Here is a 13,415-nt window from a genome sequence, read left to right as displayed (position 1 = left end):
GTACACTCATTTGATTGTATCCAGTATGATTACCGTCGATGTTATAGTTCCTTTTTGACCATTAAGACGAATCGGCTACAATGAAACTGAACCGACAGCACTGACGTTTAAAAGTGCCGTCGTCACCTATGTCACGCCGCTGTTGCGGCAGAATTATCACAATTCATCCATTCAACCTCTCTAGAATAAATAAGCTGCCAAACGGTGACCGCCAGAAGAAGCACGTTCGTCGCGCTGCGTGGCAGCTATTAGTATGACGTATTGATTGGACGTACCTCATGCGCTTCTGAAAACTCCACTATATCGCAGGAAGTGGCTCAAGCTAGCAGAAGTTTTTCTCACTCAACTTCACTGATACAGTAAAAGCCGATGACTTCATTATTTGCCATGGATGTTGTGTAGACTTCGTTACTCAAATTATCGCAGATTACATTAATTCCTCAACCGTCGGAAGGCGCTAGTTTTCTGAAAGAAAAATATCCGAGCAGCCGTTTTTCAAAGTCTGGGTTGATACGAAAGCCGTCCGCATGTTGCAGTCAGCAGGAATCAAAACAGGGGTTTCAGCAAACGATAAGAGCGCAGCCTAGTATGTTCACTCAACAGCCTGGCTGGTAGGCTGATCGCCGCAAAGAAGATATTAATATCCTATGTGCAACAGGCTGCGTATCCGCTGACGCTGCAGTCACAGCTGCCTGCATTTATGAAGTCTGTGCACGTTTTTTCTTTGTAGTTCACCCGTAACCGTCACTGACTTTATCGCCTCCTATTATGACATTCTCGCAGAGCGTTGCAAGGCTGCATCACAGTAAGTATATCAATTCCCCCGGAGGCTAGTGTCTAGGAATCGTAAGCGCTGGCAGACATCAGTTCACAAGTGTTCCCATTACTTGTGAGTCGAGTGTCAAAGGCTACGCTGTTACTTTGTACGTACACAAAGTAGTTACACGTTTGGAAGTTAGCAGCATCCTGTATATATAAGTTTGGAACAATGTAAGATAAAGTCCGTTCTGCACATTCAGCCATGCGCGAGCCTACCCCCCTAATCACACACAAAAAATATTCCAGCGCCCGTCTGTACCCGTCTGCATAGGACAACGAAACAACGTGGAAGCCATATGCGCGGGATTTTTATTTTGGACAGGTGCTTTCCTCAGCTTGCAGAGCAACACTGTCGCATGAAAGCTCATCCTTGCGGAGAGCAAGCAGTGTTGGATTGCAAGCGTATCTTCTACTTTATACTTAGGGACTTCACCACAACCATTAAAGCAAATAAGATTGCTCATAGTCGGAGTGCGGTTTTCATGAGTGCGTGCCTGCGGGCCCGTTAGAGGTGCTCCACATGTCAACTATTTGCTCTTCAGCTGACTTTCGACTGGAAAGGTTTAATTTCAGGGTAGCGCTGAGTGTATTTGATTGTGGAATCAAACCTTGGCCTTCTTGAACTCTACATGTGTTTCTCGGACGGTACAGAACCTCGCACATCCGGCTATTTTGATTTCTTTTCGGGAGGAGTAAAGTACCAATTTGTGTCACCGGAATTGCTGATTCGATCACTAGACCCCGCAAAGACACTTGAATCCTAATTTAGTGAAGCCCATGCGCATGTTAAAGTCCAGCAGTACAATCTATCCAAGTGGTGCTGCAAGGTTTCTCAGCAGCCTGCCAGTGTGGAACTCCCTTTGCGGTGTGGTACAGACGACTCAACTCAGACACTTTACAACAGATGAGTAAGAGGTTCATATTGCGAGACGAGCCGACTGCAATGATGAAGTTTTTAAACACACTAAACGTGACATATTCGTACAGGACCTTTTTTTTTTAGGCTGTTTACATCTGGAAAATCTACAAGGAAGTCCTGTTAGTCTAGTGTGATCAGTGAAAACCCGTCTTTGCCACTCACGTAAGGAATTTGAATGTTCCGTCATCAGTTAGTTATTTGTTGCTTATACACTTTGAGAATTATGAAAAGGTGACATAATGCTGCCTCGTGTTGGACAATTCTGAGCAACGAGTGCATAAAAGTTTAGTGTTTCTCATCAAGCATGAACAACACTATTTCAGCAAAATAAAATTTAGACGCTCGAAAGACAACGTATGATCGAACCATTTACTACTGCTGACCGCTGTCCTTGTGCTATTGTGTGGGAAGCCGACAGTGCTTGAGACCAGAGAGAGTTCGGACGGCGAATCCTTCCCGCTGGCGGAGATGACAAGTTTTGGTATGCGTGTTGTAAGCAAAAGAAGTGCATAGCGGGTTTGACTCGCACAATTTGCGGCAGACTTGCGGCGTGTCTGCGAAAGAGCTCAAAATGTCTTTTCCAAAGATTTCATAGCCTTCTTTGAAGCAATCATAGACCGGTTGGCTTGGACATATTTTGGGTCCGGAAGTGGCGTGGGCTCTAGGTCTACTGTCGCCGGACGAGGCTAGAAGAACGCATTTTTTTTCATCGGCAAGGTAAACAAATAAATACATCCTTTATCGGCTTCACAAATTTTCTGGCAATCGTGCGTGGAGGAGACATGCATTCTTATATCTAACGTTTGTCCAGTGAATTCAGTGCCTTCGCTAAAGCAGGGTTGCCCACTTGTGCGACCTCCATCTATCTGGCACTCTTGTTCCCGGAAATCATGCCGACTGCTGGACCCTCATGCTGTCTCTGAATGCATAGCCTTGATTCCTTCTTATATGTAAAGGAGGAGCAGAGTGGATTTGTCAAACACAAACTCTCACACTCATGCGACGATTCGGTTTGTATTGGAGCCAATATTCTTTTCCAAATATCTCAACGTTTTCCCTCGCACACTTGGTGGGAGCAAAGGTACCGCTGCAGTCCTTTGGCCCTGAGACAGCCTGGTGAAACTGGATTGGCTCGCCTTTTAGTGGATTTCAAAAAACACTTTTTTTCGTTGGCTATATAGGAGAAGTACAGACAAGACCCCTTCTGTTGACACAGTATCTGGCATTCATTTTGTGTGATATCTCGTATGGCGCTACCAATGTCATTACCAGAATACAACACATTGACATCGAAGCAATTACTAGTAGGAGGTACTATTGGAACGCGAGTGTCGCATGTTCGAGGCGCGCTGATGGAACCGTGCAACGTGACACGATTCTGCTGAGCATTGTCTCCTTTCAAGTAGCACTGTTGCTGAGATGATACCCATGTCCAGTAACGGCAATCATTGGAGCTATAGCAGAGGTTGTGGCAATCAAATGCACAATTGATGCGGTCCACAACCCGGATATTATAACCAGGATAGTCTGTATTTCTGCTCATAGCATGATGAATCTAGAGTAAAATTGCAAATTTTGGGGCCTGAGACGGACTCAGAATTGGGCTTACGTCCCTGCGGAGCAGATTCATCTTTAAGATAACAATTTTTTGTTGCTCGTTGGTATGTCCAGTGAGCGCAGCCGGCTTTCCACAAACAAAGATACTGACACGCTTCAGCGCTTGTGATCGTTCCGCTTCTCAATCTTCTCTAGATCATGGCCGAAATAATCTGTATCGTGGAGAAAGCACGACTCTTGTGGGACCGCAGTGTTTGGGCCCGGAGATCGCGAGGGGGTTCTGGACCACACCCGACGTGGCACCGGTAGATTTCAAGTAGCATTGCTTCCTCTCTGGGACGTAAGTCCAGTAAGCACATTGCGAGTTTTCCCGGCATGCCTGCTGACAGTTTTTTGTCGACTCAGTTGCTGGACCTGAAAAGATCTTTCTCGATATCAAACCCAAAGTAATCCGTTCCATAATGGTAGCAAGGAGAGAAAGCGGTGGCGGCGCACTCTCTGGAAGAAACGCAACACAGAAGACAGCAGTGTATGGCAACGGTGGTGAACGTATGGAATGGCTCGCATTTGATGTTTCTGTATGAAATATTTCGCGACCGTATGTCAAAAAATTACCTGGCAATGAGTGTGACGCCGCTGACAAATGCGTATAAAGCTGGGAGTGATAAGCGCTTCATGATGATGAAGCTTTCAATGTTGTTGAGAAAATGTGAAAGAAGATCTGGATTAAAACATGTATTTAGGGCGGGCTCCTATGTTGTGACATGTGCATTCCGTGTGTATCAGCGTTCAAGTCGTACTGATAGTGCCATTCAGACTCACTAAATTACTAGTGAAATTGAAATGCGCATTTGAAAAGGCGAGCCCCCTCCTTCACTCGAAGGTGCAGAAAATGGAATCGCATGGCGACAGGCTCGGTCGTTGTTTGCCAGCACCTTGTCATCCAAAAACTGATGGTGCTTTCTAACGCCCTTGGTGGCAGAAACCAGGCAGGCTTTTCGTCGTGCGACCTCCTAGCCTCGCACCATTGAGACAACTATCGTATGACGGTGACGAGCGCTATCCGCATGCCTATCTGTCCAGATCCTCATATCCGTCAAGGAAGTACGCCTTTTGAACGATTGCACCCAGCAGAAAAGGTTTTTTCATTTGTGCAAGGAATATTTTGTCGAAAGTGGATCGGTGTTCCGAAATCAATGCTAAACATCGTGGTATATAGCACTTGAACAAAAATCTAAGCGATGTGCAAGCTAAAAATCCGCCAATACTAACGGAAAAGCGAAGTCTGCTTATATTTCGAAAAATTGAAACATCCTGATAAATATATGACTCCTAAAGGTGCCGTTTGTATAACCCAGTTCAGTGCACTTGTGAACGCTCTATACCTACTTGTCTGGTGACATTGTTGCTATACAATTCGAGGATTTAAACTCCCAATCTTATATGTCTCATTTGATTTGTACATGCGTCACTAAGCAGTTAGAACGTCGAACAAATCATCTAGCACAGATGTTTCGCTGGCGTAGAGTTGTACCACAACGTGTTATTTGTTATTGAATGTGTAATTTGGAGGGAGCCAACCCGTTTGGGCCCTGAACACCTCGTATGGGTTTCAAGGCCACCGAGAACAGTCCTACAGAAAGTTTTCCAAACTAAGTTTTCGAGTTTATTTTTCCTCGAAATGAATCGAAGCATGTGGTTGAACAAGAGAATTCCCTTCCCAAGGGATTCCCATCCACTGATACGTTTGGGTGAACGAAAGTTACAACACCAAAACGTGCAAAAACTAGGCGTCTTCAACCTCATCATTGTCCGCCTCAGTCGCACAAAGAAAGATAATTGTATTATTTGCACACTAAGCATTGCTTTTTAAATAGACAGCTATAGGCTCTGGTGTAAATGCATTCTGTTCAATGTCTCCAGAATACGAGAGCAAACAACACAGCCTCAGCATTGACGAGAGCTGGAGTTCGAGTCCGCGTTGCTGTTTTGAAGACATAAGTCATCGATGCTGAAGCCTTTATTATAAGCATCTTTAAAAAGGAGCGACTCCATCTCGAGTCGAAGACAAACAAAAAAAGAGGTCAACCTAGAATTGGTGACTACGCCAACGACAAAGCAAGAGCGAGTAAACGTATAACGCGTATAAAAAAGGATCTCGCTTTAGCTTGTGGAAATATATTATGTAGTCGAAAAGCTAATACCCGAAACATCTGAACGCGTTATTAAAAGCCCTCGTGTCATGAATCACAAGCGATCCTTTGGTCAGTGACAGCTCAATCACCATTCGTTCACGAAGTTGCAATATTGCTTCTGCCGTACTCGATGTGTCAGCGAATGTGTTGCGCGTGTTATCCAGTCCCGCAGCGATTAATGCTGAAAAACGACACAATGCTTCCAGATCATATAAGTATATATATATATATATATATTACAATACGCAACTAGTAGAGAAGCGTCAATTTTTCAAACCCTACACGTATGCATACTGCAAGTAAGATAAACCACCTACTAAAGAAGCGTCAATAGGATCAGGAACACTTCTCACAGCATTCATTCGATGGACCAGTGCTGAAAGGGACCGCCTAACAGCGAATATTTCAAGATAAGAGGCAGCTCCAATACAGATTCCGTCTGAACTAACTTTTGTAATATGATTTTCTACAGCACCAAACCACCTACTAGGTGTATTCTGCGCCAGGATGGAGTCAACGAACCACAGATCGCGCGAGGTGAGCTCGAGTATTATGCCATTTATTGGGGCTGAGGATCTTATGAAAACTTTATGCATCTTCCCAAATTCTTGGAGTGTCAGGGACACACATTGCAAGACGCACTATAAATATATTGAATGTGTACTCCGCGGGTGCGGTACATGAATTTGGCACCGTCGGCAAACTTGCTTACTCAAAACAATCGTGGGAAGCTCCTCAAGTGAAAGACACTGGTGAATCTAAGTGAACAGCGTGACAATCATTGTGAGATAGCACTACATTCATCGACATAGACGTATATACCTGTACATCTATATATATATATATATATATATATATATATATATATGTCGCTTGAATGCTATCAAGAACCGTATGTATTGCAGTAGGAAAAAACAATCAACACGCACATGCGCCAGATGCTGCACTGCGAGCAGTAAACGTTACATGCGTGTCTGATTGGGCAGTTATAGGGCTGCCCGTAGCCCAGCAAGACCTTGCAATGACTTGGATTTTCTTTCTGCGAAAAGCATGTGCCTCGGTAATATTTTTTGAGTCGGCCAGCGTGAGCACACCCCAGGCGTCGCCTTGCGTGAAGGCATTTGATCCAATCTTTTACTATAATATGTGTATTAGCATTTGATACTGCGTCCCAAGAAAGTTCCACATTTCCCTTTGATTCAGTTGAGGTAGTGTGTTACTTCGCTTTAGCCGACTTCACCTCGTGACCTCTTTCTGCGCATTCGTTCTAAACTTTTCCTTCCCCTTCGTCCTGAAATCGACCCCTTACCTTCGACACGGCACCGATGCGGACTGGCTGCAATAGATTACTGTGTCAAACGGTTGGTAGATTGCTGCTACGGCATCGATCTACGTGAAAACACTGTATACTGATATATATTACAGTATATGTCTGTTGTTTCGATTCACGGGACCATTTATTATAATGATTTGCGAGTCATGGCGCATCAGACCCGTATGAGTGCGGTGAAACCCTTGCTGATAGGTTTCACTTTTGATAGCGTCTTCTCGTTAACTGAAGCATTTATTCGAAAAGTATATTTATATTGCAGCTCCTGCCGACCGCCATAAACGTAGACTAGAATTTTTGAGAAACATCACAATTTGGAAGATTTTCAACACAATGAATTTCAAAGCTATCTTATTCGCTGACATTGCCTCTCATGAATTACACGGCAAGCAAACTGCTGCATCACCTCTTCATACGATATAGACATCATTAGTATGCTTGAGTGTATAAAGCTACAACTCTATAATGAGCTCTTATGAATTCGCTCCAATTATAATTTTCTTAGTAATTGTCTGAATAGCGCATGCGATACCTGAACCTGTGTTGCTGCAGTGCTGTTCTACTTCCGAAATTCTATACTTACGAGAAAGTTCTTTCAACAATCAATCGTCTTTTAGCTCTTCCTCCGTGGATATCAAAACAAAATTGTACAAAGTTTAGATACTTGAAATCGCATGCAGTATCGCGCACTGACAAAATACTTTCACCAAATATCAGGGATATCTGCCGCTAAATCCGTTCGAAGTTACGCTCCGCATCACTAAAATAAATCCTGAAGGAATCAGGAAGAATTATACCGCATTACTTCGTGGGTACTACTTCCGAACTAGCAATATATATATATATAGTAGCTACCAAAACCTGAAAATAATGCGAACGTCAGAAACATAAAGGTCGTAAACAGTCCGTGAATAGCGATTACTCCGTTGTAAGTAATATAGCTCCTACGCATATATTACAAGATCCTGTACTGGACAGTTCAACTCTATCATATTAGGCATCAGAGTACCAACTACATTGATATTGCGCCGGTAACGAGAAACAGTTCCGCTATTTTCTTGTGATTGTTGTACGCCAAGAAGGATTTAGTTCCACTATGATATATTTTCACAAGATACGTACATATTTCAATTCTCATACAGAGTCGGTACGAAGGTACGCCGGCTATTCAAATTACATTACGACCCCAGGCTGGATGACAAGTGAAATATTCGCCATGGAGTATAAAATACATCTACAGCTATCGCATATATCCTACTACGCTTGTATTAGACTCCATGTAAGGAATATCTCTCCGGCGATTAAGACTCCATGTAAGGAATATCTCTCCGGCGATTAAGCCGAAACCGTATTACTTGATCTCAGCCAAATTGGTGCCAAAGAAGGGTACAATGGTTAGACCTCAGTTCGACGCCAGCTATCACCCGTACTCAAACTAAAGACACGACGCACGAAATAGCGCAGCAATAAACTAAGAGTTCACTCTTCGATGGCAGCTATCAACCGTACTCAAGACTAGTGACACAATGCAAGAAGAACCGCAGCAATAACATATGAGTAAACTCGTTGGCGTAAGGTGAAAAAATTGCCCTTTTGCTTCAACCGCAATAAATTCCGCCAGTTGAATCTTCTAATCATACAACCGATGACTACTCGGCAATCATTACTCGCGCCACCGGAATAGAATTACGAAACCGAACAAATTAGGATGGTTACCTAGCTGAGAGCTTTGATGTTCTTGCTTCCAGCTCGTCTAAGAAACAAAAGCCAACATAAGGTAACCTCACTTCACTGGTCAAAGAACGTGCTATTTTTACTCCATAAGTGCACAAGGACTTCTGCAGACGTAATAAGCATCTTCGATTTTTTAAGCACTTGGACACTCAACCTCTCCCCGCATCTATCATCTCTTGTAATTGTTTCGGAATCTTTCCATCCACCGTGCAGCCAACAGAATTGCTGTACAAAAAGAAGTCACATGCACCCTAGGTTTCATGACTCCCTCGAAACTGCACGCTTTTTTTCTACAACCAGAAAAGTGTATATATATATATATATATATTTTAGACAGATGAATAATTACATCTAACTTGAAGAATGAATGCAGATCTCCATCTCTCTTCAATTTAAAGAAACATAGGACAGAAAAATAGAGACGAACATATAAAGAATATAGTTGTAAATGACTTTGTGTTGCTTCGGAATGTTAGAGCGTTTTATACCATCTAGTTTTGCAAAATTATTTCTATCGATAAACACTTTCTACACTAGTTTCGTGTGAAAAGAATCTCTCAAAACGAATGAGTATACAATGATAAACCACTAACGCCTGTGAGCGACCAAATCAAAGGTGACGAACAGCAAGGGGCCGATCTGGAGGCGTATCGCTCAAGAAGAAAAACGGTCACTTGTATGTGATAAGGCTTTACAGAATCACCCTACAAGAATGGACAGGTTCAATTTAATAAGATACCCGCGACCTGCGTCGTGTTACACTAAAAACACCTCAGCTTACACATGATACTTCCTACCAAGTTCCGAGTATTTCCTTGACAGTCCCTGAAAATTCATGAGCTTGGCTTTTCGCGCGCATTGTCCGCGCTATCGAGAACACCTGTTCCAAAGTCAGATTACCGCTGTGTTTGATGTTTTTCACTTTCTTTCGATCTCTGCAAATAAAACAAAGGAAGTATATATCAAATTCCTACCCCTGCTTACCGAGAGCTGCTAGGAAAAACTCTCCGCATTTCCGGAAATACTGTCTACTCGTCCGCTATTTTCATTTCTGAACTCGTCATGTGTTGAGAGGTTAGACCGATCAGCAAACTCGTGTGACCCTGAATGCGGTGTTCTATAGTTGGATGCTAGCTACGGCACCTGATAGTGCAAAATTCCATTTGATACATATATATATATATATATATATATATATATATATATATATATATAGGTATATGTATATATTTATGCAGCTGATGAAAGAGAGATATGCACAATCAAAATGAAAAGTTCAAGAAGTTTTTGCTACCATGTGTTTCGTGAGGAAAGATGACAATGCTTCAACTTCAATGACAAATAGTCATGTCAGCGACGATATTGCCTTATGCTATAGCTTACTCGCTCAACAAATCAATAACTCTATATGGCAACACTTACGCCGTGATGTCAGTATTAAACAAGTTTGTAATGAGGAAAGATACACTTTACCCGTATTCACACGCCCACGTGCACTGAAATAGTAGATTTCGGATTCCCGTCGTAATGCGACTTGCCTAGGAGGCTCCTTCAGCTCTTTGATGATTAGCGATGAAGCGGAAGGCATCACCTCCACAGTAGCTTGTCTGTTCTGAACTGCTAATCTGACAGTAACTTTCAGACCCTTCCAAGCAACTGTTGATTTCGCAATGTCATCTCCGACTTTCTTAGGCGACATTCCTAATGGACCTAGTTTTGGGGCTAACACCGAAGAGGCGCCCACCTCTCCACCAACTTGGCGGATGTAAACTGAAGAAAAACAAACGCATCATGTAGTAAGAAGCAGTCGTGAAACGCGATTGGCGTAAAAATCAATATCCTCGAAGCAAACGCTACAACTAAGCTGCAATTAAATATATGCGTTGCATCCATACGTTAAAGTTGATTTATATGAACATAAATATATATATATGTACATATATGCTTACGCATGACATTTGCAATTTGTGTATGCACTGAACTAGGACAAAAAAAGTATACGAATAACTTAAGTCAGAAACAAAGATTCAGCACAACTCACTCGTGAAGTCAAGGACCGCTTTATAGTGACGACGATTGAGACTCAAACGGCTAGCAATGTTGCAAACAATGTCTCCTCAAGTTGTTTATGTATACTCGTGCTACATTTTATATGTAAATGAACGCAGAGATCCAACACGGCACGAAACTAAACAAAAATTTCGGTCATAAAAAAAACTTAAAGCTAAAATCAGAGATATCTACGAGCACGATGAGATGCTCATGTAGCAAACTACATTTGAAGATACATTTGCACATAAATGTGTATATTCAAGATATATTTATCTATATCAGGAATTGTGAATTATGCCTAAGTCTACGTATGCGTGAAATCACACAAGAACATATGCTAGAATCCGGTATGAAGGACTGAAAAGTGAGTTAGAAGATACTAAGCAACATAGTCTATCTATCCAATGTATTTTTCCTCCTGCGAGATTTACACACAATCCTTTGCGCGCTGGAAAATCATTTTCACATGGCTTGCTTCAAAGAACAAAACGCGATTTGCTCTCAAAGCTGATTACGTCAAATAAAAATCAAAACAAATGGTTTCAAGACTTATTCCTCGTCCATAAAAAGTAACTCTTAACGCCCATTATAAGTTATTGTCGCAGGCTTCAGCGACCACCTGATGTAGTACATTCCACGAAAATTATACAAACGTACACCAAGGTGAATATACAGAACAAAATACACGTAGCTAGATATATATGCATATATATTGAAAGACGAGAAAAAGAATTTTTTTTTTGCACATATATGCATATAAATATATATGTATATTTCGCGTTCGTTCGCGTTGTGCCCGGCATCTTGTGCAACCTAAATGATCTGCGAGATAAGTAAACACCTGTATATCAGTAAACAGCAAAAAACATACAGCTACAATCCACTCTTTACAACAGCGGTCAACAAGAAAGTGAAAAAGGCACCTATCTAAAATATCTGAGACGATGTAACTGCCAGCTGAGTTTCCTCTACCAGATGCTACGCAAAACCCCTACTTAGTTGCCTTTTCAACAATGAAGACAAATAATGGCACAGCAACGTGCTAAATAGCCTCATAACTCATATCTACATACACACTAAAGACAATCATGTAAAGAAATCAAATACGGTAGATCCGTTTAAGCGTATACTCGATAAATATGGATACAGCCGTCCGTATAATTGAGCCTCTACCAGGATTCTTTAATTTCAGCGCAAGACGATTTGCAACAACCTCGCAAAGATACATGATGATATATATATATATTTGTAAATGTGAATTTAAAAGAAACTTTTACTGCCAGTGTAAGCTCTCAAATTCTTGATTGCGCTAACTATCCATGGAGAATAAATTTTTTATAAGGTGAACACATGCTCTTCGTGTCCATAAGCCTGTAAAACCTGCAATCAATTTTTCGTAGATTCCTTTACAATTCTGAAAGCATTATATATTGAAGTAGCGGGGTCGTTTCGGAGATAAGTATGCTAGTCTAAGACATTACTAACGCTGTAGATGCTTGCGACCTACTTGCCGCATGGTTGTTACAACCACCCACCTAACCCGCGGAATCTGGACTGTCCTGGCATATACGCATAGTGATCTTAAGATAAGTATCATTTTCAAGTGTAACCTATTTTTATGTATTCTTCTCACAGGAGATTTAGCCTGTTTGAATAAAAGATGAGAATATATATGCTATCCATACACGGACAGATGTTTTATGTAGGCCTCGAAATGTGGCCCGAGCACAGACCAAAGTTCAAAACCAAACAACAATCTATAAACAGAACTTTGTTCTATGTGTGGCTCTTCTTAACTTAGATGCATCCACCCTGCGCTTATCTTAACAAATTGCACATTTTGTTAGCTCCCTACGGTTCTTGCTGCGGCTGCTGCTGCTGCTGCAATCATACTTGATCTTGCTTCTGCTATCACAACCGCTGTCCCACATACAATTACACCTGCTGCTTCTTCATTGACAAAGTTCGCCAAATTAGCACAACTAGGATGCAAATATTTGGTACTTTAGCATTTCGTTAGTATACATTAATCAAGCCGCTTCCTAGAACGAAGAGATCGTCCCGCTTCTTCGGAAACATTAGAAAAAAAATTAATGCAAGAAGCCGCATGCTGGTGTCGAAAATACACTCCTAAAGAACTTGGAAAGCCTCTCTACCTCAAGAAGCACAAGATGGTGAAAGTATATTAGATGCGAATTCCCCACACGGAGTAGCAGACGATCCTATCAAGTAAAGCAGCAGGAATAAACCCCTGATGTTGGCACGAAGTTCAACGAGACAAGGAATATACAGAGATTAAAAAAAGGCGTATATCGAAAATGAGACTTAGAGTTTAAACGGGATTTCTCTCAGAAGATGAATAGATGCAATCGCTTTAATACACTTACTGTATTTCACTTCATTGGGATCAAATTTTGGTGCCATCTCGCAGTAAATAAGGAATCGAAACCAGATCAGCGCGAGAAAAAATTGGTTTAAAACGCAAAATATTTTGTGAAAACTCTTGTTCTGCGAATTCAGTGTGTCAGGGACAAAAACACCACCTTTGCATGTTTGCTTCGCGATGGCTACCTCAAGAAATATGCAGGAACGAGGTCAGCATGCGCGCCCTCTCCCGTTGATTGCTTCGTCGTTACCAGCAAAGCATGTTTAACCATATAATGACCAATATATATACATAAATCTATATATACATATATCTATATATACATATATATATACCACCGAGTAAATTTAATTTGTTCAGGCATCAACTGCCAAATCCAAATACGTGAATTTACCGTGATGAAAGCAGCATTTTAAAAATACG

At 41.7% G+C, this 13,415-nt stretch overlaps 1 protein-coding gene across 1 annotated transcript; it reads right to left on the bottom strand.

Moving 5' to 3' along the window:
* Nucleotides 1-3,007: 3,007 nt before the first annotated feature.
* Nucleotides 3,008-13,030, bottom strand: LOC309334331 (large ribosomal subunit protein uL11-like; the record flags this gene model as incomplete). Its single annotated transcript, XM_081882313.1, has 5 exons — nt 3,008-3,293; nt 5,808-5,880; nt 9,352-9,489; nt 10,093-10,324; nt 12,994-13,030. Coding segments are annotated over 5 exons (766 nt in total), but the record flags the coding sequence as incomplete, so codon positions are not given.
* Nucleotides 13,031-13,415: the final 385 nt, after the last annotated feature.

This window comes from Podarcis erhardii, assembly GCF_964252035.2.
Source record: "Podarcis erhardii genome assembly, contig: HAP1_SCAFFOLD_380, whole genome shotgun sequence".
In the NCBI taxonomy this organism is placed as follows: domain Eukaryota; kingdom Metazoa; phylum Chordata; class Lepidosauria; order Squamata; family Lacertidae; genus Podarcis; species Podarcis erhardii.
Note: the sequence above shows the minus strand (reverse complement) of the source record. Positions and strands in the feature narration are given on the sequence as shown.